General features: G+C 45.6%; 3 protein-coding genes across 5 annotated transcripts in view; 1 reads left to right on the top strand and 2 right to left on the bottom strand.

Moving 5' to 3' along the window:
* Positions 1-98: 98 nt before the first annotated feature.
* Positions 99-3,995, bottom strand: Rab8 (RAS oncogene family member Rab8). Its single transcript, XM_017141564.3, has 5 exons — positions 3,365-3,995; positions 2,134-2,194; positions 1,865-2,069; positions 1,336-1,476; positions 99-1,265 (listed from the first exon to the last, which is right to left on the bottom strand). The coding sequence occupies exons 1-5, from the start codon at positions 3,486-3,488 to the stop codon at positions 1,173-1,175; spliced, it is 624 nt and encodes a 207-aa protein (XP_016997053.1). The 5' UTR covers positions 3,489-3,995; the 3' UTR covers positions 99-1,172.
* Positions 3,996-4,088: 93 nt separating this feature from the next.
* On the top strand, positions 4,089-16,167 carry Usp32 (Ubiquitin specific protease 32). Of its 2 annotated transcripts, none has more exons than XM_017141553.3 (14): positions 4,089-4,417; positions 6,821-7,055; positions 7,122-7,398; positions 7,820-8,048; positions 8,113-8,960; positions 9,691-10,831; positions 11,301-11,603; positions 11,664-11,908; positions 13,157-13,827; positions 14,131-14,297; positions 14,359-14,546; positions 14,602-14,787; positions 14,845-15,291; positions 15,349-16,167. In XM_017141553.3, exons 1-14 carry the CDS (start codon positions 4,357-4,359, stop codon positions 15,625-15,627), a joined length of 5,277 nt encoding a protein of 1,758 aa, XP_016997042.2. In that variant the 5' UTR covers positions 4,089-4,356; the 3' UTR covers positions 15,628-16,167. The 2 variants fall into 2 exon arrangements, with proteins under 2 accessions (XP_016997042.2, XP_016997041.2); XM_017141552.3 differs by having other exon boundaries at positions 11,664-11,965.
* Positions 16,168-16,271: 104 nt separating this feature from the next.
* Mi-2 (chromodomain-helicase-DNA-binding protein Mi-2 homolog) overlaps positions 16,272-24,290 on the bottom strand; it is a 29,985-nt gene continuing 21,966 nt past the window's right edge. The window contains exons 1-5 of one of the 2 annotated variants that reach the window (XM_070215556.1): positions 23,934-23,958; positions 23,761-23,837; positions 23,423-23,666; positions 17,084-22,585; positions 16,272-17,014 (exon numbers count right to left, since the gene is read on the bottom strand). In XM_070215556.1, the coding sequence (XP_070071657.1) occupies positions 16,875-17,014; positions 17,084-22,585; positions 23,423-23,666; positions 23,761-23,837; positions 23,934-23,943 (5,973 nt within the window). In that variant the 5' untranslated portion in view covers positions 23,944-23,958 and the 3' untranslated portion in view covers positions 16,272-16,874. Of the gene's footprint in view, positions 17,015-17,083; positions 22,586-23,422; positions 23,667-23,760; positions 23,838-23,933; positions 23,959-24,290 lie in introns of those variants that run through there. The other variant, XM_017141551.3, reaches the window with a different exon arrangement.

The raw sequence follows: 24,290 nt of genomic DNA, 5'->3' as shown, positions 1-24,290 counted from the left end.
TTTCTTAACAGAACGCTAACAGCTGTTAATATTTGTCAATGACAAAAGCTCCCCGCTACAAGACGACCCTCTGTAAAAAAGCCTTCAGTAAAAACCAGTTTTTATTGGTTTTGCACATGATTTATTTTTATAAAATTGTATACGTTTAATCATTAATATTACAAGTAATTAATTAATATCAAATATGCAATTAGTTATCATTTAATTTCACATAATTTATTTTACTGCGCTGTGTATGTGTTCATAATTGTTTATTGCTGTCGACCGATTTGACTCGATGGACTACCTTTAATTGGTGATCGCGTCTGCAGATCTTCATTAATGATTATTTATTAGATGTAACGGTTTATTGACAGAGTCGTGTGGTGTGCGGCAGAGAACAAAATAAATAGAGTACAAACTAACCAAATGAAATGTGTGTGAAGATTAAGAAGAATAATAATATAATAAGAGCACCCTCAAACTGTGCGATACTACCACATTTATGATATATAAAGTTAGGGGGAGGGATGGGACGGGTGTGGGTCGGAATTCGGGGAGTACAATTGGGGTAATTGTGCGTCTGGACATCCTCCGTATTCCTAACGTAATGGCAAAAGGGTTGCTAAATCGATCGAAAGTACACACAAGCAATGAGCAAAACAAGGACAGGTGGTAAACTAATCATATGCATACATAGTACATATATATTTGTTTTACAAGTAATAATTTACAAATCGACAACAACCATGGCTGCTAGAGAAAATCATAATTCCGTAAATACTAAAACCTTTTCAAGAAGGACGCGGGCGGGTTGGATTGGCTGCTCTTCGCTCTTTACGTTATCGCTGAATCATTTTTAACTTGAGTTATATACGTATATTTATGTATATTATCATGCCTAGGTATATTTCTTACACGCTGTCGTCACATACTTTATTTAATAACTGTTTCATAATGCAATTTGTGTTCTATTCCATTATCGCGCTTATTCGGTTAGGGAGAGCCGGCTGTTTGTTTGTTGTTGTTTAAGGTTGATTTAGATGTCAGTTAATGTTCGCTTGTTCGGGGCCCCGGTTGTATTCGAACCTAACAGGAGTTAAGAAAACTACTACCTCGTAGTTACCACCATAAACTACTGTCACGTAGTCGTTGCCACCATGCCGCATCAGTGCCGAGCGCACGTTGCCACGTCAAAGCAGACTGCACCTGGACAACCAACTGTCCTTCGTCCGACTGTCCATCGGTTTCAGCTGATGGCCGCCCTTGGGTGGGTTGTTCGCCTCCTGTAAACGCGGGGGATATACATATATGGTTATTAATCTCTTTGTTCGCATTTCCCCCCGCAGCACTCACCATCCGCTTTTCCGTTTTCGCTTTGATATCACTGGCTAGGGTGAGGAAGGCTTCTTCCACGTTGATGCTGGCTTTGGCGGAGGTCTCCATGAACTTGATGCCATACTCGATAGCCAATTGTTCGCCGCGCTCCTTTGAAACCTTTGAATGGGTAGAACATTGAACAATTAGTATTCTATTGAACAATTAATACATGTGTAATTCTCAGCAGATAGCAATTAAATAGTTATATATGGTTATTAAAAAGGGTATAATAGAGGTGTAAGCTAAATAAAGTATTTATTTCTTAGGAATTTAAGTACAAATCAATTAGTTTGGAGATCCTATCAGAAAAAATTAATATAAATCTAATTGGTAATTAGGAAATTCTTAAAAGTTTAATTCTTTGGTTTAATGCATATTAAATGTTGGTCAGGTAAACCGAATAATTATTCACAAATGCAGAAGTAGTTGGGTTACTCTCGAATTGATAAAGCCACTTCAAAGTCTAAGAATAACCAGTGAGTTCATTAATTACCCTTCGCCTTACCTGTCGCTTATCGGTCAATTCGCACTTGTTGCCCAGCAGCATTTTCTCGACGTCGGCGGAGGCGTTCTCCTCGATGTTCCTGATCCAGTTTTTGATGTTCTCGAAGGACTTCTCCTGGGTTATGTCATAGACCAGCATGATGCCCATGGCACCTCTGTAATAGGCCGTGGTGATTGTGCGAAAACGCTCCTGGCCGGCAGTGTCCCTGTGAAAGTAAGAAATATTTGAATAAAAAGATATCCCAGATATACTATTTTCTTATCACTTACCATATTTGCAGCTTTATTTTCTTGTTATCTAATTCAATTGTTCTAATTTTAAAATCGATACCTGCAAAGAGAAAACAGATGAGCATACACACACACACACAAAAGCTAATTAATTTGAATAATTTGGCAAGTGGCTGAACCTGTTTGTTCGGAACCCATGACGTCACAATAAAAGTAAAGACAAAGCGGGGAACAGAAATCGACAAACCACGCAATTGATTTAAACAATGTCGTTGAGTAAATGGCCCAAAATTGGAAGTGTCGCAGGGAAAACGTGCCAAAAACGAAAATAAACAATTATTAGCCACGAGCAGGGATGGGAATCGTTCGACTTTTGTGTTTACAAGTACAGAAAGTACAATGTACTTGACAAAAATTATAGGTGAAGTGAATACATATTTTGGTTATTACTCGATTAAAGTATCCCTAAAGACTATTAAGATTTCCGGGGTTAATTGAATTATTCTTGTACAAATTATAAAAGCATAGTACTCAAATTTTATAGAATTATTCTTGTGCAAATTATAAAAGCATAGTACTCAAATTTAGATATATTATTAGACTATCACTAAAGGCTCTAATTATTTCCCGGGTTAATATAATTAATCCAGTAAAATTTATAAAAGCATAATATTCAGTTTTAGATATATTATTAGATCTTTCCAACGTTATAAAACATTTTTTAATAGTGCAAAAAGTACGTATATATTGTTTTTAAGTTTCAAAATGTAAAGAAATATATTTTTCTAACACAAGCCTCTTTAGGTAGTTCGCGCTAGGAAAGTTTTACTGTATCTACTGGGTCCCTGGGATTTATACGACACTCCCGGTCTCGGCGAGCTAATGGGTAAGCCTCGTATCAGAACAATCCGGCTTCTTCGCTGATAAGAGCAGCGAAAGTACAAAGACTGCGGATGAGTCGAGCAATCATTTCTGTTCGCTTTCCTATGCGGGTGTGAATCTGTAGCCGAGATAGCGATTCACATCCGGATAGCCAAGTTCTTTACGGGAAAAGAAATCAAACTGAGGAGGGCGGGATAGCCCCTCCCTGGAAAACAACAATAATTATGACAAATACTCGGGGCCAGCGCAAAAGAAAAGAGGAGAACGTTGGCACATGAGTCACTCGCTCGCTGGGCCTGAAGCTCGAATTCCGAATGAGTTCATGCGAACCAAGGCGTCATAATTAATTAAAAGTCGCCGATGATGATGGCAGATTCCCGACACTCACCTATTGTGGATATAAACGTAGTGTTGAAGGCGTCCTCGGAGAACCGGAACAGGATGCAGGTCTTGCCCACTCCCGAATCGCCGATCAGGAGCAGTTTGAACAGATAGTCGTAGGTCTTGGCCATCTTTTTGCGGTAGGATCACAGCGGTTCGTTCGTCACTAGTCTGCCCGATGATAATGGCTTTTTGGGGGTTAGGGTAAGGGTTAAGGGTAATGCTGTACACGTCGTCGCCTCCGCAGTGACTTCCTCGATTCCGATTCCGATTCTTCGCTAATAGCACTAATCACGAGTATTCCCCATGCGTGCCGTTGAATATATATTCCCAGACGTAACCGCAAAAGTTCGCAATCGAATCGTATACTTTTTCCTTCTTCTCTGCCTCAGCTCTTTTGGGTGTGTGTGTTTTGTGTTTTCGATTTCGGAGCCGTGTCAAAAATGGCGACGTAGTTTTAAGACTTTTTTGTCTGCGCCCGAGATTCGCTTTTCGCGCGACGGCGGCTTTTCCGGTGGGAAAATGCAAGGGCCCTCGCTTCGCAGTGCGAGAATGCGTCGGTTTGTTGTGGTTGGGACGTGGAAATTAACTTAATTACTGCTTTCTAATTACGCCCGTACAAAAAATATGATTGTTGGCGGTGTTGGTCAACGATTGCTTGCCCTGGCATTGCCTATCGATAGGATATCGGTGGTTTACCGATAGTTATCGGGGGAGGAGGAAAACAAACAGCTGTTACGTACAGTGTTGCAAAGCGAGCGCTTGACAAGAAACAGAAGAAAATAGCACAAGACAAGAGCCAAAAAGACAGGTGTATTAATTATATATTGTCCTGATCCTGTTTGCATCTGATCCCTGACCGACCGCGACTGTTGAGTGAAGTGAAGAACCAATGTGAACAGTGGCGTCGCCAGACGCAGCAGCAGCAGCAGCAGCCGCAGGAGGAGCCCTAGAATCCATCGCAGCAGCTGCACCCCCGCAAACAAAAAATTCTGGGCCATGGGCACCAAGGAGTCCAAACACTCCAATAGCATCAGCTACGAGGATTCGGTGAAGCGCGGTGAGTGTCCTCCCAATTGGAATTTTGTAGTGGAAAATGGGTCACTGGTAATCACGAAAAGCAGAACCCCCGCAAAAGCAACAGCAACAACACAGGCAGGTGCAATCGATTCCGATTCCATTGTTGTTGCGCTTCTGACCAGCGATTCACCCGCCCCCTGACCCACTGCTCCTCCTGATCCTGGATTTCCCTTTCCCGCAGTTTTTTGCTAATTAATTTCTGCCATTCCAGTGCGCCTTTACTTTATTTGTGTTTGTGGGCTGCATGTGTGTGTGCATGGGTATTTGCGTCGCCGCCGCCAGTGACGTCACAATAGAAAAGCTTAGCCAAGGGGGTGGTTTGGGAGGTGGGCGCTGGGTGGCTGGGAGACAACAAAGCAGCGACGCACAGAAAAACAGTTAAGTAGCCGTAGCCAGTGCAGTAGTGCAAGTTCATGCTTAGGGTGACTGGAATGCGCGGATGCGGATGTCGCTGCGGATGCGGTTCATTTCAAGTTCACCATGCCATTCCAGTGTTCATTTCAATACGAATATTTTGCACAAAGGCTTTTTATAAAAGTATTTAATAAAGAAACCTCTTAGTTTAAGTTCTTTAATTGAACATTCAGCATGTCATTCCCGAATTCATTTCGTATTTAAGTGCATAGGCATTCTGAATAGTAAATGAAATCGCTTACAAGTGCATTTTGAGATAGAAACATTTTGGTTTTTAAAAGGCTGACGATTAGGCAAATTACAGTGGTACCTCCCAAGCTTAAATTTCTGAAATCTGATTTCTTTACATATTTAATTTCAATAACAAGTTTCTTGTCAATAATTCTTTCTTAGCTGTATTATTAAAAAAAGAATAATCATTTACGTTCGAAGTCTTAAGGTTCGTCCAATCACTTTCACTGATTTCCCAATGCTGTATAATAATAGTAAACCCCCTATATCAAATGTTAATCATCCAAGAAGTTAAGATTATTTTAGCCAACGGGAACCCGTTAGTTTCCACCCCATCACCCCATTCCCAATCCCATTCGCAATGACGTTTAGCGTTGGCAGTGCTTTTCACTTACTTTATTCCACATTCCCTTTGCGCTGGCATTCATCTCACTACTGGTGTTGTTATGGTTATGGTTGCTGATTTGCGGCCAGGCAGCCGGAGTTAAGAAAACGAATGTCGCTGATAAGAAGGCCCTCCCCCGACCCATCTGACCACCCCCTGAAAACCTGGGCGTGCGACCAGGTGCGTGTGTTTCTTATTAGCCACACCGACCGACCGGTTCCAATAAAACCAAGCCAACGGAGAAATTCATGAAAAGACGAGGGAAAATAAATGCTGGCATGCAAGTGCGGCAGTCAGAAATCTCAGAGCCCAGTTGCAGTTGATATTCCGTTTCCGTGACGTCGCATAATATTGCCCAATTAATTGCGGAATGTATTTTCACGCCCCATTTGGGCGCTTATCATTATCAGTTGACTCTGTTCTCAACCTGATCGCTGAAATTAAAATGGTTTATTTATTGTCAATTGAATGACACTTCTTATGGGTTTTTATTTCCTACATTAATTAGTCAACGTTATGATTTTTAAACAAAGGTTAATGAATGAAAATCTTCGATTTTATATTGCACATAATTTAGTCGATTTATTTATTGCTTATAGGTGTCTTTAAAGGAAATACTTTTGAAGTTAAAAAAGTCATAATTTATAAAAAATCTGAAATATTTCTTAGATGATGAATGGACCTTTCTTACTCTTTCCGGTCGTTTTATGACTTAAATGCGATACGATTTTTAATTGTCGTCGGATGTGAATGTGTGTTTATAAACATATGGACGTGCACTTGTGATTCCTCGCAGTGTGATTCACAATCATTCGAAAAAGACGAAAGAAAAACATTATAGTAGGCTTTGGGATACCCATTCCCTAATGACCTATTTTTAAATATGTTGCATACCTGTAGGGTTTTTTATTTTAAAAAAAGTTAACATATTAAATAAAGGTACAATAAGAAATGGATAATGAAAAAAAGTTATTATTTATCAAATAGAAATTAATTTTATCTATTACCTACTTTTCACCCATACGATATACAGTTCGATCGAGGGGTATAAAAATCAATTATAGATAATGGCTAATTAGGTAACAGCGACACTTGATCCCATAAGTGATGGAATAGATAAATAATTTCAGAAATTATGTTTATTGCTGTTATTAACGAGTGCAGCAAGTGTATTTTTTGGCATTTGATTTTTACTCCAATAATCGTTTTATTATTGACGTCACGTTGGTTGGTGTGAAACGAGCTCGTAAATCGAATTAAATACGGGGGCTCCCAATCACGTCGGCTATTAATTAGAAGCATTTTGGATAATCCCTACCGCAAGCGTTACTCATCCATCTATTTTGATTCCAGTAAGCGATGTGGAGCTTCGCCGCCTTAGGGATGCCTTCAAGAAGTCGGCGGGCGTGGGGAGGAACTTCCTCAGTCGAAATGCCTTCCAGCAGGATGTCCTTTGCGAGGGAGTGCCGCCGAAGATCACGGACATGCTCTATACTGCCTGTGGTGGCACCCAGCGCGGCATCTCCTTCAACGACCTGCTCTGCGGCCTGGTACTGATCACCCGGGGCACTCAGGGTGAGAAAACCAAGTGAGTATGCCATAAAATTCCAGGTATAACTATAAATAATTAACTATCTTCCTTTGTTCCTTTTAGATTCCTGTGGAACCTCTATTGCAACGATGCCGGCACCTTTATCATCAAGTCGGACTATGTGCGCAATGTCAATCTGCCTCCCTTCGAGAGCGTCTCCTTGTTTGCCCAGAGCGAACGCGTCAATTTCGAGCAGTTCCAGGACTGGATAATCAAGCATCGCAATGCCACGGTCCTCTCCAAGTGGCTGCTGTCCGACAACTGTGTCAGTCTCACCTCGGAGCTGGAGACTCCAACGTTTTACCAGAGCCTCGCTGGAGTGACGCATCTCGAGGAGAAGGTGGGAATATGCAACTGTGGCTAATAATATTTCTTAAGAAGTGTATTTTACCTGAGTGTTTTCACACCTGTTTGCTTATCCCCCACTTTAAGTTTATCAAGCTTTCAATTATTCCCTTATATTCTATTGGTTAGTCAACATAAACTCCTCAAATATATCTCAAACTCGCTCAACTCCCGACAACGTCATTAAAATCATCCAAAATTAATTCAAAATCTAAATTCAAATAATAAATAAAAATGTATATAATTCGACACCTTGAAAAAGCCCAAATTAAACTAAAAATCTAAATTCAAATTATTAAAATAATAATGTATATATATAATTCGACACCTCAGATGAGCTGAAGGCCTTAGCTGCTAGAGTTCTTAATCTTATTTATATAAATAAATAAAAAAACTCCTCATATATTCCATTTCAGGACATTGGCGATCTGGAGAAGGAGTTTTGGCGCTTGAAGAACACTTCGCAAAACGGCCAAATCGACCTGCAGTTCCTGGGCCCGCTGATCAGCCCACCCATACCAAAGAATGCGCTTGCAGGACTCTTCAATGCCTTCGATGAGAACCGCGACGGGCACATCGACTTCAAGGAGCTGTGCTGTGGTGTGAGTGCCGCCTGCCGGGGACCTGGAGTAGAAAGAACACGATGTGAGCACTAATTATCATGCTATAGACTATCTACTTATTAACTCTTACCCTTATGTACCCAAAGTTTGCTTCAAAATCTTCGATGTGGATCGAGATGGGGTGCTTAGTCACGAGGAGACACTTCAGATGATCAACGTTCTGCTGCTGGTGGCCAAGGAGAACCGCGAGGCCCAGCAGTACAAGGACCTGACCAAGCAGCTGGTTATCAGCGATCTGCTGGAGTTTGGCCAGCGTAGAAGCCCCGATGGGACGCCCAGCAAACTGACCCGCGACAATGTCTCGCTCACCGCCGAGGATTTTATGCTGTGGAACGTGCAGTGCGACCTGAGACTTATGCAGCCCCTGCTGGACCTCATCTTTGAGCTCTGCCACATCGTCTTTGGCCTGTGGCCGCAGTGCAAGCACATGGAGAACGATATTGTACGCGGCTGGCTGAGACGCGAGGAACGCAGGCCGTATCGCGTTGGCCAATTCTGGTATTTGATTACCCGCGACTGGTGGCTCGGCTGGATGCAGTACACCCAGCATACGGCTCACACCTGCGACTATTGTAAGAGGACTGCCAGCCAGCGAACCGCCGTCGATGAGGCGCTTGTCTGCGATGAGAGCTTCAACACACACAGCCTGGAGCAGCACGATAGCTATTCACTGGGATCCGCATCCGGTTCCGGGTCGGCGAGCAGTGGCATCTCAGCGGGAAGGCACTGCGGACCAGTGCGACCGGGACCCATTGACAACAGCAATCTGATTACAGCCAATCCGTTTCGAAATGTGCGCACTCTCACCGGCGAGGGTGGTCACCTCAAGCGGGATACGCCTCTCGTGCAGAACCACGACTTCGAACTGGTTCCCAAGTCCTTGTGGAAGGCACTGAATCGGTGGTATGGCGACAATCTGCCACTGCCTCGGCAGGTAAGCTTTCTCATCACAAGCAAATTTAACATAATAATTAGACCTCGGGTTCTGCATATTTGTCCATTTTTGGCCAGATTTTTACCAAATTTCTGGGTAGGTGTCCTATTTTTTAAATGTAATAAATTCGGATGCATATCGGAAATATGCAAAAAAAAACATGCAAAAAATATATGCATAAAATATGCAAAATATATGCAAAATATATTCAAAATATGCAAAATATATGCAAACAACTGGAGGCTCACATTTTTAATGCAGCCCTCTTGGTATTCTAAGGAACCTTCAGTAAACACGGCTAGCAATTTAAAAGAGCAGTTTGGCCGATAGGGCCAAAAACTATTCAGCCCCTTTTACTATTTTTGCCCCCTTCTCGCCTACTCGTTGGAAATATAAATATGATTTCTTAAATTTCGGAAAAAATTAGATTTCTCAGAAATAACGAAAAGGAACAAACAATTTTCTTCGGGTAAATTAGGTTGGCTATGAAATGGTCAATCTTGAATAGTTGAGTTAACTTTATATTTTCCATATTTTATCCATATGCATTTTATGCAAATATGCAAAAAAAAATAAAAAATGCCATTAATTTTAAACTATATTTTTATTGAAACGAACTTTGGTGTTTTCGGAATTGATCTATCTTTATCCTATAAAAATATACAAAATCCGAGGTCTACTTATCACAAGCAAACTTAACATAGTAATCCTCTAACTTACTTCCCGCTAGGTCATCCAACCGCCCAACTCGGATGTGGAACTGGAGCTTTACCCGCTGAACATGCGCATCCTGCTCCACCAGGCTCAGCCATCGCAGACAGGCGTCGGCGGTGGCGGTGGCACTGGGCAACTGGGCAGCTGGGGCTCCACGGTGAGCGGTGGCTACGGTGTCCTGGCCTCCGGAGGCGGATATGCGGCCATTGCGGCTAGCAGTGTGCTTCAACCGCCGAAACGATACCTCGCCTACACGGCTGCCTTCAGTCGACTGGCCACGGTGCGCCAAGTGGGCGAGTTCCTGTGCGAGCAGCTGCGTCTCAAATCGGAGGACATCCGGCTGTGGCACGTGCCGCAGCTGGACAACGGTGCCATATTGCTGGAGGAGGATGCCATGTGCCTGAAGGAGCTGCTTATCCGGGACAACGACCAGCTGCTGCTGGAGATTCGCAACAAGGATTTGACCTGGCCCGAGGAACTCGGCTCCTTGGCCAGCGCTCAGAGTGGCCAAGGAGCGGGAACGCCGGGCGATCGGCGTCGCCTCACCCGCAGCTCAATTATGTCGGTCCACGCGCCGGGAGCCACTGGATTGCACAACCTGGGGAATACCTGCTTCATGAACGCCGCCCTGCAGGTGCTGTTCAATACCCAACCGCTGGCCCAATATTTTCAGCGTGAGATGCATCGCTTTGAGGTGAATGCGGCCAACAAACTGGGCACTCGCGGCCAGCTGGCCATGCGCTATGCGGAGCTGCTGAAGGAGGTCTGGACGGCGACGACGCGCTCGGTGGCGCCGCTCAAGCTGCGCTTTTGTGTCAACAAGCATGCGCCACAGTTCGCCGGCGGCGGGCAGCACGATTCGCAGGAGCTGCTCGAGTGGCTGCTCGATGCACTGCACGAGGATCTCAACCGCGTGATGGAGAAGCCCTACAGCGAGCTGAAGGACTCCAACGGGCGCCCCGACAAAATAGTCGCCGCCGAGGCCTGGTCGCAGCACCACGCTCGCAACCAGTCCATCATCATCGATCTGTTCTACGGTCAGCTGAAGTCAAAGGTCAGCTGTCTGGGCTGCGGACACGAGTCGGTGCGCTTTGATCCGTTTAGCCTGCTCAGCTTGCCGCTGCCGGTGGAGAACTACGTTTACTTGGAGGTCTTGGGTGGGTTATTAGAAGTTAAAGCCCTGCATGAATGGATTCAATGAATTATTTAAAATTTTTTGTTTTATATGAATGAATTAATTAGAATTTTGAGTTTAATAGAATTGAATGAATGAATGGCATAAATTCCGAAAAAATTCAAACGACAATTTCTTCTGAAGAAGAAAGGGCCATAATTTTGTGATTAAATCTGCCTAAATTTTATTTACTAAGCAGTTAACATTGATTCGTTAAACATTTTCCACTTCTTGTTCTTAAAAGAAAGCAAAAAAAAATCTGACAAATTAAAAAAATGTATTAAAATTATTCATTCATTCAATTCGAAATGAATTAGAAAAACATTCAATTTATTTCACATAGAATTGAATTAAACAAATCAGAAATTTGATGGCATACTATGATACAACAAAAATTGAATGAATTACGCAGGGCTCTATTAGAAGTATAACTAATGTAAATTATCTTTTAGTAATCCTTTTGGATGGAAGCGTGCCCATCAAATATGGTTTCCGCCTGAACTCCGAGTGCAAGTACTCGCATCTGAAGCACAAGCTATCCACTCTGTGCTCCCTGCAGCCAAATCTGATGCTCGTCTGCGAGCTGTGGAACTCACAAATACGCCAAGTCCTTTCCGACGAGGAGAAGCTACGCACGCAGAGCGCCAAGGAGCTGTACGTCTATCAGCTGCCCGAACAGAGTGTGCGGACGCGATCCAACTCGGTGCTCAGCATGCACATCGAGCAGGGACTCAAGGACATTCAGCGCAGTTCCGGTGGGATCACAGAACAAAAGATGTTATATAAATATTATATATATGTTTGTATGCTTTCAGCTCTCATCACCAGCGCCCAGGACTCGCTGTCCTCGCTGAGCACCCTGCAGACCTCCAGCCACCGCGCCTCGTCTCGAGTCCTCTGCAATGGCCATGTCTCTGGCCTGGAGGTGGAAACCGAGGCGGAGATGGCGGCGGATGTTTCGCACTACAACAATAATTACAATCCCATCGTTAGCACTTTCAGCGGAAACGGAAGCGGGGACAACCAAGTGCACGAACTGCTGCCAGATGAGGCCGGAAAGGTAAGCCGGTGCTTTGGAAAGCGAGAGTGCATGCCCCACAGCCTATTTTGCTTCAAGGTATGGCTTCTAAACTATATTAACATACACGTATTTAATATCATAGATTTACGCCCCAGTTTCTGGGGGCCAATTCAATTCTAAAATCAATCTAAAATCAATCTAAAATTCAGAGCTACAGAACTTCAGAACTTCCCTTGCCTAGGAAAGCGGCGAATGAGCTGCAAAGATATCGTCGGGTCGTCTTTAGAATCCGCTAAAGATTCCGCCTCCGTCTGCTTCTCGAGTGTCACTTTACAAGCGTTTAATCAAAATATATATATTAAATACCACTATGTTAAATGAACAGTTGCCGTCTGCTGCGTGGTTTGTGGGCTTCCCTCTTAACTACTCAAAACTACTAGCAAACTCTGTATATTCTCCTTACTCTCTCGTACTCGCACACTGTTTCCAAAATTGATATCAATTATTTGTAATCTATATATCCTTCTACTAATCATTTAATTTCTTGCTGGCCTTTTTCCACAACTAATGTAAATTTTTTGCTTAAAACATAAGACAACTTTTCGAATCACCTCTTTGCTATCCTTGAATATCTTTGTTGTTGTTGGTTATCAAGTTGGAAGTTTGTGAATTATAATTTATCTTGTAGTTTTTAGTCATTCTCATAGCTTTGCAATTCCACATTAATAGCGATTCATGTTACCCATATCTTGTGTTTGTTTTTTTTAGAAAGTTCAGAGTATCCTAAATTTTAATTCTATTAGCTTAGACGAAAGCCGTTTTTTTAGGTAGAATTTTAAAAACATAACTTAAATAAATAAATCTTAAATATTTCTAAACATTTAAACAAAAACTTGAAACTAACTTTTTAAAATTTTAGTAAAGTTCCATAATTTAAATTCTAAAATTTAAATAATTCAAATTCCAAAGCATATATCCTTCGAAATCTGTATAAAAACTAAATCATTTCTATTTGATAACTACGATTTCACTTTCCACCGACCTCGCGGAATAACCAAAATATGCAAAAAGTTAATTAAACCACCTGCCATAAAAAATGTTGTAAATTTCTATGTAGATTTTGAATCTTAGCGTTTACCCTCTAGACATTTTGTACATTTACAAGTAGATTGATCCTTGGTTAATTGAGTTCCCAAAGCTTTTAATACACAACTACACCCAACACGCCCCTGAAAAAACTAACCGCAAGCCCAGCACAACCAAGTCTAATTCCCCATCTCGGTGCAGGAGTCGCTCATCCTGAGCTCCAGCCCGGAGAACACGTTCATGCACGGCGCGGCTGCCCAGCAGAAGCGTGTGTCCTCCGCCAAGTTGCTGCACACGGAGAGCAACACCAGCTCCATGTCGTACACCAATCATTCGGGCGAAAACTCCATGGAGAGCTCGCTGACGGAACCCATTCCAATGGGCGCCGAACTGGCGCCGGTGAGTAGCCGGCATGGAAGCAACAGCGACGATGGCTCCTCCTTCCGGATGTCGCCGAACGATTCCAGTGGCCTGAGCACGGGCAACACGCTGGGCGCCAGCCTGGATGTGGACGAACAGGCGGAGGAGGGCAACGAGGAGGAGGAGGAGGATGGGGAGGAGCACGATCAGCCGGATCAGATCACCACCTCGCAGCCGGAAACCAGCAGTGGCGTCTACTCCCGCCGCTCCTCGCAGCCGCCGCACAAGGCGGCCAAGTATTTGGTGGCCGTGCATCGAAAGATAACCCGGCACGACAGCTACTTCCTTTCCTACCACAAAACGAGGCCGAGTCTCTTTGGGGTCCCGCTGCTCATTCCGAATAGTGAGGGTGGGACCCACAAGGATTTGTACTGCGCCGTGTGGCTGCAGGTGAACAGGCTGCTCAGTCCACTGCCAGCCACCACGGAGCAGGCAAACCATGCCGCCGATTGGTAAGTATATATTTATTTATTTATTTATATACTTATTTATTTATATATTTATTTTTTTATTTTTTTATTTATTTATTTACTTATTTATTTATTTATTTATTTATTTATTTACTTATTTACCTTTTTTTTATTTACTTATTTATTTATTTATTTGTTTAATTATTTGTTTATTTATTTATTTACTTATTTTTTAATTATTTAATTAATTATTTATTTATTTATTTATTTATTTATTTATTTATTTATTTATTTATATATTTATTTATTTACTTATTTATTTATTTTATGGTCACTTTTTCGCAGTGATGACAGCCTGGGCTACGATTTTCCCTTCACGTTGCGTGCCGTCAAGGCAGATGGTCTAACCTGCGCCATTTGTCCCTGGTCGAGCTTCTGTCGCGGATGCGAGATTCGCTGCAACAATGACTACGTGCTCCAGGGAGCCCTGCCGCCCATCAATGCCGTGGCCAGTGAGTAGATTTTGAAAGCAATTAATTAAATTAAATTAAATTAAATAAATTACTCTTTCAGGCAACACATCAACGCCAAAAATGAACGCTAAATTCCCATCGCTTCCCAATCTGGAGGCTAAACGGACGCCCGAGTATACCGCCTCGTTGTCGTACACGCCGACAACGAAATATTTTGAAGACTTTACCATTGCCATCGACTGGGATCCGACTGCCCTGCATTTGCGCTACCAAAGCACCTTGGAGCGTGTATGTAGAAAAACCCCTAAACGAAAGAACAAAATAATCAAAACATCTTTTTTAGCTTTGGGTGGATCACGAGACCATTGCCATAAGTCGGCGGGAGCAGGTGGAGCCCGTGGACCTGAATCATTGCCTGCGCGCCTTCACCTCCGAGGAGAAGCTGGAGCAGTGGTATCACTGCAGCCACTGCAAGGGCAAGAAGCCCGCCACCAAGAAGCTGCAGATCTGGAAGCTGCCTCCGATATTGGTGAGCTGAAACTTTCCACTGAATGCACTATGATAATCAATCAACTCTTTTTCTTAGATTGTCCACTTGAAGCGGTTCAACTGCGTTAACGGCAAGTGGGTCAAGTCACAGAAGGTGGTTCACTTCCCCTTCGATGACTTCGATCCCACGCCATATTTAGCCTCGGTGCCCCAGGAGACGATACTGCGACACAAGGAGCTGCTGGAACTGAAGAAGGATGTTATGGCAAACAACGAAGTTGTTAGCGAGCTGGACGAGATCGATGCACCTGTGAAGCAGGATAAGGAGGAACTTCCAAAGCAAACAGTAACCGCGGCACCAGCGCCCACCGGAAATATCCTGCGTCAGAGCAAGACCATCAATTCTGTGCGTCGACAGCGGCTCATCTCGACGAGTCTCACCAAAACGCCCATCGTGGATGGCGAGTTCGAGGATTACCACCAGCACCGACTCAAGCCGGAAGTGGATGAGTTCGATCCCAGATACCGACTCTATGCCGTTGTGGTTCGTGTAGCCTATAACTTCGCATCTTGATTGATTATAAAAACTTTATATTTCTAGTCTCACTCGGGCATGCTGAATGGGGGTCACTACATTTCCTATGCATCGAATGCCACGGGATCCTGGTACTGCTACAACGACAGCTCCTGCCGCGAAATATCACAGAAGCCGGTCATCGATCCGAGTGCCGCATATTTGCTGTTCTACGAACGCAAAGGCCTGGACTACGAACCCTATCTGCCGAACATCGAGGGACGGCCGCTGCCCAATGTCTCTGGCGTGCCGCTCGAGGTGGACGAGACCGAGGGAGAGCTGAAGAAGATGTGCTCGATTTCCTAACTGATGTCCACTTCCGTGGGCATCTTGGCTATGAAAATTATATTTTCTTTCTTCCCTTTCTTCCCCGAGTTTGTGTTTTGTTTCGCACCGCGTATGTTTTGTTATTTACTATTCTAAGCTGATTTTGATTTTCCGCAATAGTTGTGTTTAGCCCATAATTAGTTTTTAAGCCTACCTTCTCTTTTCTTTGCCGAGAATTGTGTAATGCATGTAATATACAATATTCAAGTTTAGCTTGTAAATAATACGTTAAATTGGTTGGCCAACGTGAAGTTTTGTTTGTTATGCCGAACAAATGCCTTCGCAATATATTCTTGTTGCTTTGTTTTTGTTGTATATAATTTTAAAATCGTAATTGTATTAGGCCAAACAGGGCCAGCTTATTATTATTTATGCCAGACCATGTCGGGAAATTCCATTTAATTTGTAATTATTACTGTAAATAACAAGCGAAAGAGAAACCCGAACGGCGACAGTTTGATATTAATCCATTGAACAGCAATATCAAGGTGTTACGAATTTCATCCCAAGAACTCGCAGACTATTGTTGCTCTACTCATACGTATTTAAATGTATTGATTGGCTTTGTGTGACGCACCGAGCGGATTCGGTTCGAAATTAGTATTGCGCTTATCAGATATGACTTCAATATGTCTAATGATTATGTATTTGATATTTACAAATTATATATATACACCCGCAGATATATATATACCTATATATGTATACAGAACTTAACTAATTTATATTAATATACATGAACATGATGATATATTCGAAACGAAAAGCTATGAATAAATCAACTTTTATCGCTTGAACCAAATGGCATTTTTAATAAGTTATTAAGACCCAAATATCTGCAATAATACCCAAATAAATAATTCTCTCCTCCTTTTTTGCAATGGAATTCAATACATTTATATTTCGTATCTAGATTATGTAATCACATAGTAAAGAAGTAAATAAGGACTATTATACTTGTCGTAAGTGAATTGATCACGAGTCGTGTTCCGCTGAGATCCGAGATCTGAGAACCAAACTCGCGTTTCGTCAAGTGTCAAACGTTTTGAATTGTTAATTTTTGTGAACGCGACATGGATCGTTTTTTGCTTTTGTTATCGGGATTTCATTGCAAATGATTATGATAAATATAAGTTGTGGGTGTGCGGGTGTTTAATTCTTAGCTTGAGTAAAGTATATTTGCATGGAATACGAATGCTCTTAACATAGATATATTGAGGAGATGCCTAGACGCCGGAATTATTCGATAGCTGGCCGGGCACCGAGAACTGTGGCCGGAAGTTGGCAAAGTTGCCAGCCGGTCCGCTGGTGAATGCTGGCAATGTTGTGCCCTGGAATCCAGCCGGGAATTGTGCCATTAATTGAGCTGCAAAAGAACGAAAAAAAATTAATATTAATATCTATGTTAAATCATTTTATTATCCCTCAAACTCACCAGCATTCGAGGCATTGCCGGCGGTGGCCGCCAGGCGGGAGAGAATCGATCGCTCGGACATCTGGAGCCGCTGGGCCACCGGTGGGATGCGGGCCAGCGTGGCCGGCAGCCGGGACACATCGCTCTTCATGTCCGAGAGCAGCTCCTCGAGCTGATTGAGCACCTTGTGCAGCACCGCATTGGCTGGCTTGTTGCCTGCCAGCGATTCCTTGCTGAGATGCTGATGGGACTCGGCCAGGCATTCGACCTCAGCGAAACGGGCATTCAGCGACATGGCCGGATGGCTGGGATCCTGGGCGAGATTAAGATAGGCCGCGCGGCGCAGCTGCTCCTCGATAACCAACGCCTGTTCCAGCAGCTTGAAGCGGCGGGCCAGGAACTTGTTCTTGATCTCCAGGAAGTTGCCCTTGCCCACGTCCATTTTGAAGGGTTCGTTGATGATGGCGAAGCGGATATCGTTCTGAATGTCCTGCCAGCGTCCATAGCCGTGGGTCACGATGCCGGCCAGCAGCCAGTAGTCGTGGCGACGGTGCCAGATCTCGTACTCCCTGCCGGGCACCGCAGCCTTCTCCTCGTTGAGCCACAAGGTGTGCAGCTCTGTGAATCCGCCATCGGCGATATTGAACATGAATTTGCGCTTTAGGACCTCCAAACTGTCCTCCACTCCCTTGCCGGTGGCTCCAGTTGCGGCAGCGGCAGCAGCGGCCGCCGCCTTGTGATCCTTGGGCGAACTGGCGCTGGGCTTCTCCAGCTCACCGTCCTCCTTGACAATCATCACATCGTCGTCGTCGTCGTCGATAACTGTGGTTGCTGCTGCTATGGGCTTCTTGTCCTCCACCTTCTCCTTTTCCTTTTCTTCGGTCTTGGGCTCTTCCTTTAGCTCAGGGTCCTTGGCCTCCTCCTTGGGCTCTGTCTTGGCCAACTCGGTCTTGACATCTACCGCCTCGCTTGGCTTTGTGTCGCCAATGGAGGTTTCTTCCACTGGTTGCTCCTGCTTGACCTCCCCGGGCTTCTTGTCCTCCTCACCCTCTTGTTCTTGCTTCACCTCGCTCTTCTCAGGGGAGGCCTTCTCCTTATCCTTATCCTTCTCCTTTTCCGAATCCTTGTCCTTTTCCTCGCCCTTCTCGGATGCTGGTGCCGGACTGGGTGCCGCACTGGTGGCCGGAGTGGCGCTGTTGCTGGTCGTAGCGCTCTTGTCCACAGCGGCGGCGGCGGCGGCGGCGGGAGCAGCCTCCAGTGCCGCCACATCCTGCTTCAGAGCCGAACGCACCGGTTCGCATGGCTTGAGGATCAGCTCCGGCATGCTGTAGTAGCCGTTAATATGCTCGAATTCCTGCACCTTCTTGCGAATCAGAGACATCACACCGATCCGGGTGAGAACGTGCTGGCGGGAGAGTCCCTCGCGCGGCACACCATCGGCAAAGGTCTCCGCATTGTCCGCTCCTGGCTCACAAAGGTGCCGCATGAAAAGGGAGACATAAGCTTTGAAATTCCTCTCCGACTTGCCACGCAAATCGCGGACCAACCACTGCGAGTTGAAGGCATCCTGCGGCGGCATTCCGTACCGCATGATGGCATTGAGGAAGCTCTTGCGTTGACGGGCATTAAAGCCGAGCACCTCGATGTTTCCGCCCACGCGGGCCAGCAAAGGAGGCAATGGACGATCGTCGCGTCGCTCCAAACGCCGCTTGGCCTTCCGCTCGCCGCCGTTCTGTTCATCGAAGTCATCGTCGCCGCCATCCTCATCAGAACCAGCCGAATACTCCGAGTTGTATTCGCTGCCATTGTCCTGCCAGTTGGAATCATCTCGTGTGGTATCCGCCGCCACAACGCCGCCATCCGTGTAGTTGACCTGCTTGCGCACCCGCTTGCCCTTGCCCAGGCTGCGACCCACATCCTCCTGGTGCTGCTCGTAGTGATGGCGCAGCAGCTTCACCCAGTACGCCGGATCAGAGTTCTCGGCGTCCTGCTTGATGATCTCCGTCTCCTCCTCCTCCTCCTCCTCCTTGGTGGCATAGGAAGCCACCTTGAACGAGGACAGATACTCATTCGCCCAGGACTCTTTCTCCTCGATTCCCCGATTAGTTCGGTCCAGCAGCTCGGCCACCGCCTTGTCGTCATAGTGAATGGCCTCCTCCTTGTCATCCTCCTTGAACAGATCCTCAGTGCCGAAGCGCAGGATGTCGTCCAGCTCCTGCTTCGTGAAGTTCGCACCCTTGCCGCCCATTCCCGGTCGCACCACCAGATGGGTCAGCATCATCTTTCGCTTGGCCACCTGGGTAACTCGCTCCTCCACCGAATTGCGGGTCACGAATCGATAGATCATCACCTTGTTGGCCTGCCCGATGCGATGGGCTCGCGAGAAGGCCTGGATATCGTTGTGGGGATTCCAATCCGAGTCATAGATGATGACAGTGTCCGCCGTGGCCAGGTTAATGCCCAATCCGCCGGCACGAGTACTCAGCAGAAAGACAAACTGCTGCGCTCCGGGGGCATTGAACCGATCGATGGCTTCCTGACGCAGCGTGCCCGTGATTCCGCCGTCAATCCGCTCGTACTTGTACTGCTCGCCCTCGAGAAAGTCCTCCAGTATATCCAACATCTTGGTCATCTGCGAGAAGATCAGCACACGATGGTTCTGCGACTTCAGCTGCTTGAGCATTTTGGAAAGTAGCACCAACTTGCCGGCTGCCTTGGTCAGCGAATTAATCTCGTAGAGACCACCAGCCGAGGTGGTTGCCTCTTCGGCCGCGGAGGGAAAGAGATACGGATGGTTGCAGCACTTCTTCAGGTCCATCATGATGTTGATCAGCGAACAGGAGCCGCCGCCGCTCTTCGAGTTCAGAGCCTCGTAGTTCTTGGTCAAGATAAACTTGTAGAACTTCTTCTGCATGGCCGACAACTCGACACGCACAATGAACTCCGACTTGGAGGGCATGTTCTTCAGCACATCCGTTTTCAGGCGACGCAGCATGTGCGGTCCGAGCATCTCGTGCAGTCGCTTAACCTGCTCCTCCTTCGAAACATCAGCGAATTCACCCTGGAAGGCCTGCAGATCGTTGAACTTGTCGCGACTCAAGAAGTTGAGCAAATGGAACAGCTCCTCGAGGTTGTTCTGCAGCGGAGTGCCCGTGAGCAGCAGCTTGTAGGCAATCCCATAGCTGTTAAGTATGCGGAAGAACTTGCTCTGGTTGCTCTTCAAGCGATGCGCCTCATCCACCACCAGAACGGCCCAATCGATGCTGCCCAAGCAGGCGGCGTCCATGGAGATCAACTCGTAGCTGGTGAGCAGCACATTGAACTTGTACTGGGTGGTCCGCAATCGCGAGACCTTGCTGCCCCGAATGGCGCCCTCCTCGAAGCTCAGCTCGTTCTCACGTATCACCGCCCGCGAGTCCTTGTCGCCAATGTAGGTGATGCAATAGAAATCCGGTGCCCAGAGCTCAAACTCACGCTCCCAATTGACCAGAGTGGAGAGGGGCACGGCCACCAGGAAGGGTCCACGGCAATGGCCCTCCTTGTACAGCGAGTACAAGAACGTGACCGTCTGAATCGTTTTACCCAGACCCATTTCGTCGGCCAGAATGGTGTCGATCCCTTGGCCCCAGCTGTAGCGCAACCAGTTGATGCCTTCTATTTGGTAAGGATGCAATTGCATGCCGGTTCCCTCCAAAAAGCCTGGCTGATCTTCGTACTTCTTCTTCAAATCAGTAGTAGGTTTATCTGGCGGCGGTGTGTAGTGCTTCACCGGGCGATCTTCATCGTCCTCCACCTTCAGCTTGGACCTGCGACCCTTCTTGCTCTTCTTGCTGCGCGACTGCGTGGTCTCCGAGGTGCAAACGGCCCGCAGATCCTGATAGTAATCGATGGCCTGCCGGAGGCCCTGGATGTCATCGCCCTCCTCCTCCCACGTGGACTTGTCGTAGGGCAGCTCGCGCCACTTCACCAGATACATGGTGCTGCCGTCGCGAGCCGTACGATGATTGATCACCCGCTGGACTATGAGCCACTCGGGCTTGACGCCATTCTTGTAGAACTTCTCCTCCAGCAGCTCGCTGTCGTCGTCGGCCTTCATGCCCACCTTGTCCTTGTGCCGCTGGATGCGCTTGAACCGGGTGTCCGCCTCATCCAGCGACTCCTCGAACTTGGGTGGCTCCTCCATGTCGTATTTCCGTTGGAACGAGCGAATCATCAGGGGATGGTGGACATCCAATTGAACCTCTGGCACCCATTCACAGTGCCAGTACGACATGTTGTGCCACTTGATGAAATATTCGCGGACTCGCGAGTTGCTACTCTTCGAACCCTTGGAGGTGGAGGGTCCATCCTCGCTAGGGCGCACTGCCCAGCGCCAGGTGATGATCTTCTCCGCTTTGCCAGTGAGCGGTGGGCAGCTGCAGCGTGGACAGCGCCAATCGCCATCGGGTATGTTGTCCAGTGGGGGATTCAAGCAGAACGTGTGGTAGGCAGAGGGACACGAGTCGCAGCACAGCAACTCGCCGCCATCCTTGCACACGCGGCAGAACTCCTGATGCTCATCGTCGTCCTCCTCCTCGGCGGCACCGCCATCCGCCTCGCAATGCGGACACGACCACTTGCCCTCCGGCGGCTCATCCAATTCGGGCTCCAGGCAAACCAAGTGATAGGCTCGCGGGCAGGTGTCGCACAGGATAATCTCGCCGCCCTGCTGGCAAACCTCGCAGTAGTCCTGGTGCTCATGCTCGCCATCCTCGCCCTCCGGGAAGTTCTTGGTCTTCTTCAGTTTGTTCTTCTTCTTGAACTTGTTGCCAATCTTGGTCTTGGCCTTCTTGCGCACCACCGGAGCACCGTCTTCCTGGGCAGCCAATTGCGAGTCAGCCTTGTCCGCCTTGTCTGCCTTGGCGGAGGAGGAGGCGACGGGCGTCTCCTTCTCATCGGCACTGTCATCCGATTTCTGGAGCATGCGTTCAAACTCCAAATCCGAATCGCGTTCGGATGCACCGCTGGCTTCCGGCTCCTCGTCCGAACTGTCCCGCTTGCGCTTGCCGAGCAACTTGATCTTCAGGGTGGGCACCTTGGCCGAGGGACGGCGGCCCTTCTTGCCGCGTCCACTGCGCTTGCGGCGCGGCTTCTTCTCCTCCTCCTCCTCCTCTTCCTCCTCCTCGACAACCTCCTCGTAGATGTCGTCGGGCTTTTCGTTGCGCGAAGAGCGCGAGGATCGCGGCTCCTCCGGCTCATCGTCGGCGCCACTGCGTGCCTGGCCAGCAGCGGATGTGCCCGATCCGGCGGCACCGCCCTCCTGCTGAATGTGCGGATTGCTCTCGCAGAACTCACGCCACTTGGCGGCCACCAGCATCATCAGCTTGGGTGCCGCAATCTTGGGGTTCTCCTTCTGCAGAATGGGTCGCACATGCTGCATGAAGGCCTTGTAGGTGGTCAGGCTCTGCAGCTCCTCCTCGCTATACTCGATCTCCACGTCGCACACGCTGAAGGCCGAGCACACGTCCTCCACGGAGGGCATTCCTAAAATGAATGAAAAGCGGCATAAGTAACTTGGAGTTTATAATTGTTTGATTAACCTCCTTTTAATTAGAATTTTTTTAAATGTATGTTATTGATTCGTTAATTGCTAACGCGCAACTTTCTGTTTAATCTTTTATATTTCATCTTAACAATCAAGTCAAGTTATAGAAAAAGTTAGCTGGGTAAATTAGTAATTAATAGCCATAGTTGAAAAGCAGTATGAGAAGTATGTAGTTTTAAAATATTTCTTTGGGTAAAAATTAGTCTAATTTTTGTTATTTAATAACAAATTTTTAGTAAGTTATATAAAACACGGTTAGCATGTTTTTTTTAATTATTTCATTTGTTCAAAAATGTCAAGGGAATAACTGTTATACATAAAAATCAACAAAAAACAGTTCTTTTTTTGAGTTTTATTATAAAAATCAAAAAATAAAAATCATTGCGGATTTGTAAACTACAATGTCTAATAAAAATAGTGGTGTATTTAAAAAAATGTTAGCACCCTTCTAAGTGCGTGATTTTTTTTTAAAGAAAAATTTACAATAACAGTTATTTTTGGACCCTGATTTATTTATGTTATTGATTATTATTTTCACTATAGGATCTTTCCATTAAAACCTTAATTTTCAAAAAAAAAAAAAAAATAAATAAAAACTATAAATAGTTGTACAGTTCGATTTAGGAAAGATTTGTCTACGGATATTAATTTTCAAGCAATATTTTTGAAATTAGTAATTAATGGCAATTTTGTAACTTCCGGAAAAGGTCTATAGGAAAATTTTGTATGGGAAATATCTTAAGTTCTCGAACACATTTACCTCCTCTTTTTCTTACCTGATGATGCCGACTCCTTCTCCTTGGCGGCCTGCTTCTCCTCCTTGCGCTTCCTGCCGCGCTTCGAGGTGCTGGGATACTCCACCTCCTCGTCGTGCTGGACAAAGTCGCTGTCCTCCTCGCTCTCGTTCTTCTTGCGCTTCTTCTTCTTGCGTCCCTTCTCCTCGCCCTTCCTGGTCTTGCGCTTCTTGCCCTTCTTCTTCTTGCGATTATCCTCCGGATCGTAGTCGTCATCCTCGTCATTCTATTATTTAATAAAAATCATTTTTTTTAGGGTGATTAGTTATCATTTCTATATATAGAAAATATGTTTATAAGGCATAGAGGTATAGACTTACATTCGGCTTTAGAGGCGCATCGGAATCGTTGGAAAGTTCCGCCGCAGGTGCATTGTCCTCCTGGGCCTCTTCTTCTTCTAAAGAAGGGGTATCAAAAAATTTTAAAAATACTTTTGATTAGTTTTATCCCAAAAACAAATATAGATCGCTTTGGTTGGGCGACCTGGAGTTACCGTGAGTCATGTTCAAGAAGGACCTTCAATCGATGGGCAAAAAAGGGACAGGAAGGAAAACCAAAAATAATAAAACCAATGGCAACGTTTTTTTTTCGATTCAATATTTTATTTGATTCTATTTTTTGCTTTTTTTGTCAAGTTTTTCTTTCTTTCTTCTTTTGTTGTTTGTGGTCTTAATAATTACTAGTATATAACAATATCTCTTTTTTTGTAAGATTTTTCATTCTGCTGGTCTTGTCAGCGGTTTTGCTCTTAGATTTACAATAATAATAATAATATTTTTCTCATGTCTCTTGATCTGGTTTACTCTTCTTCTTTACTTGGCTTACACAATCATTAATCGTTAATAAGTTC

This window comes from Drosophila takahashii, chromosome 3L (assembly GCF_030179915.1).
Source record: "Drosophila takahashii strain IR98-3 E-12201 chromosome 3L, DtakHiC1v2, whole genome shotgun sequence".
NCBI classification, from domain to species: Eukaryota; Metazoa; Arthropoda; class Insecta; order Diptera; family Drosophilidae; genus Drosophila; species Drosophila takahashii.
This window is presented reverse-complemented; position numbering and strand designations above follow the sequence as displayed.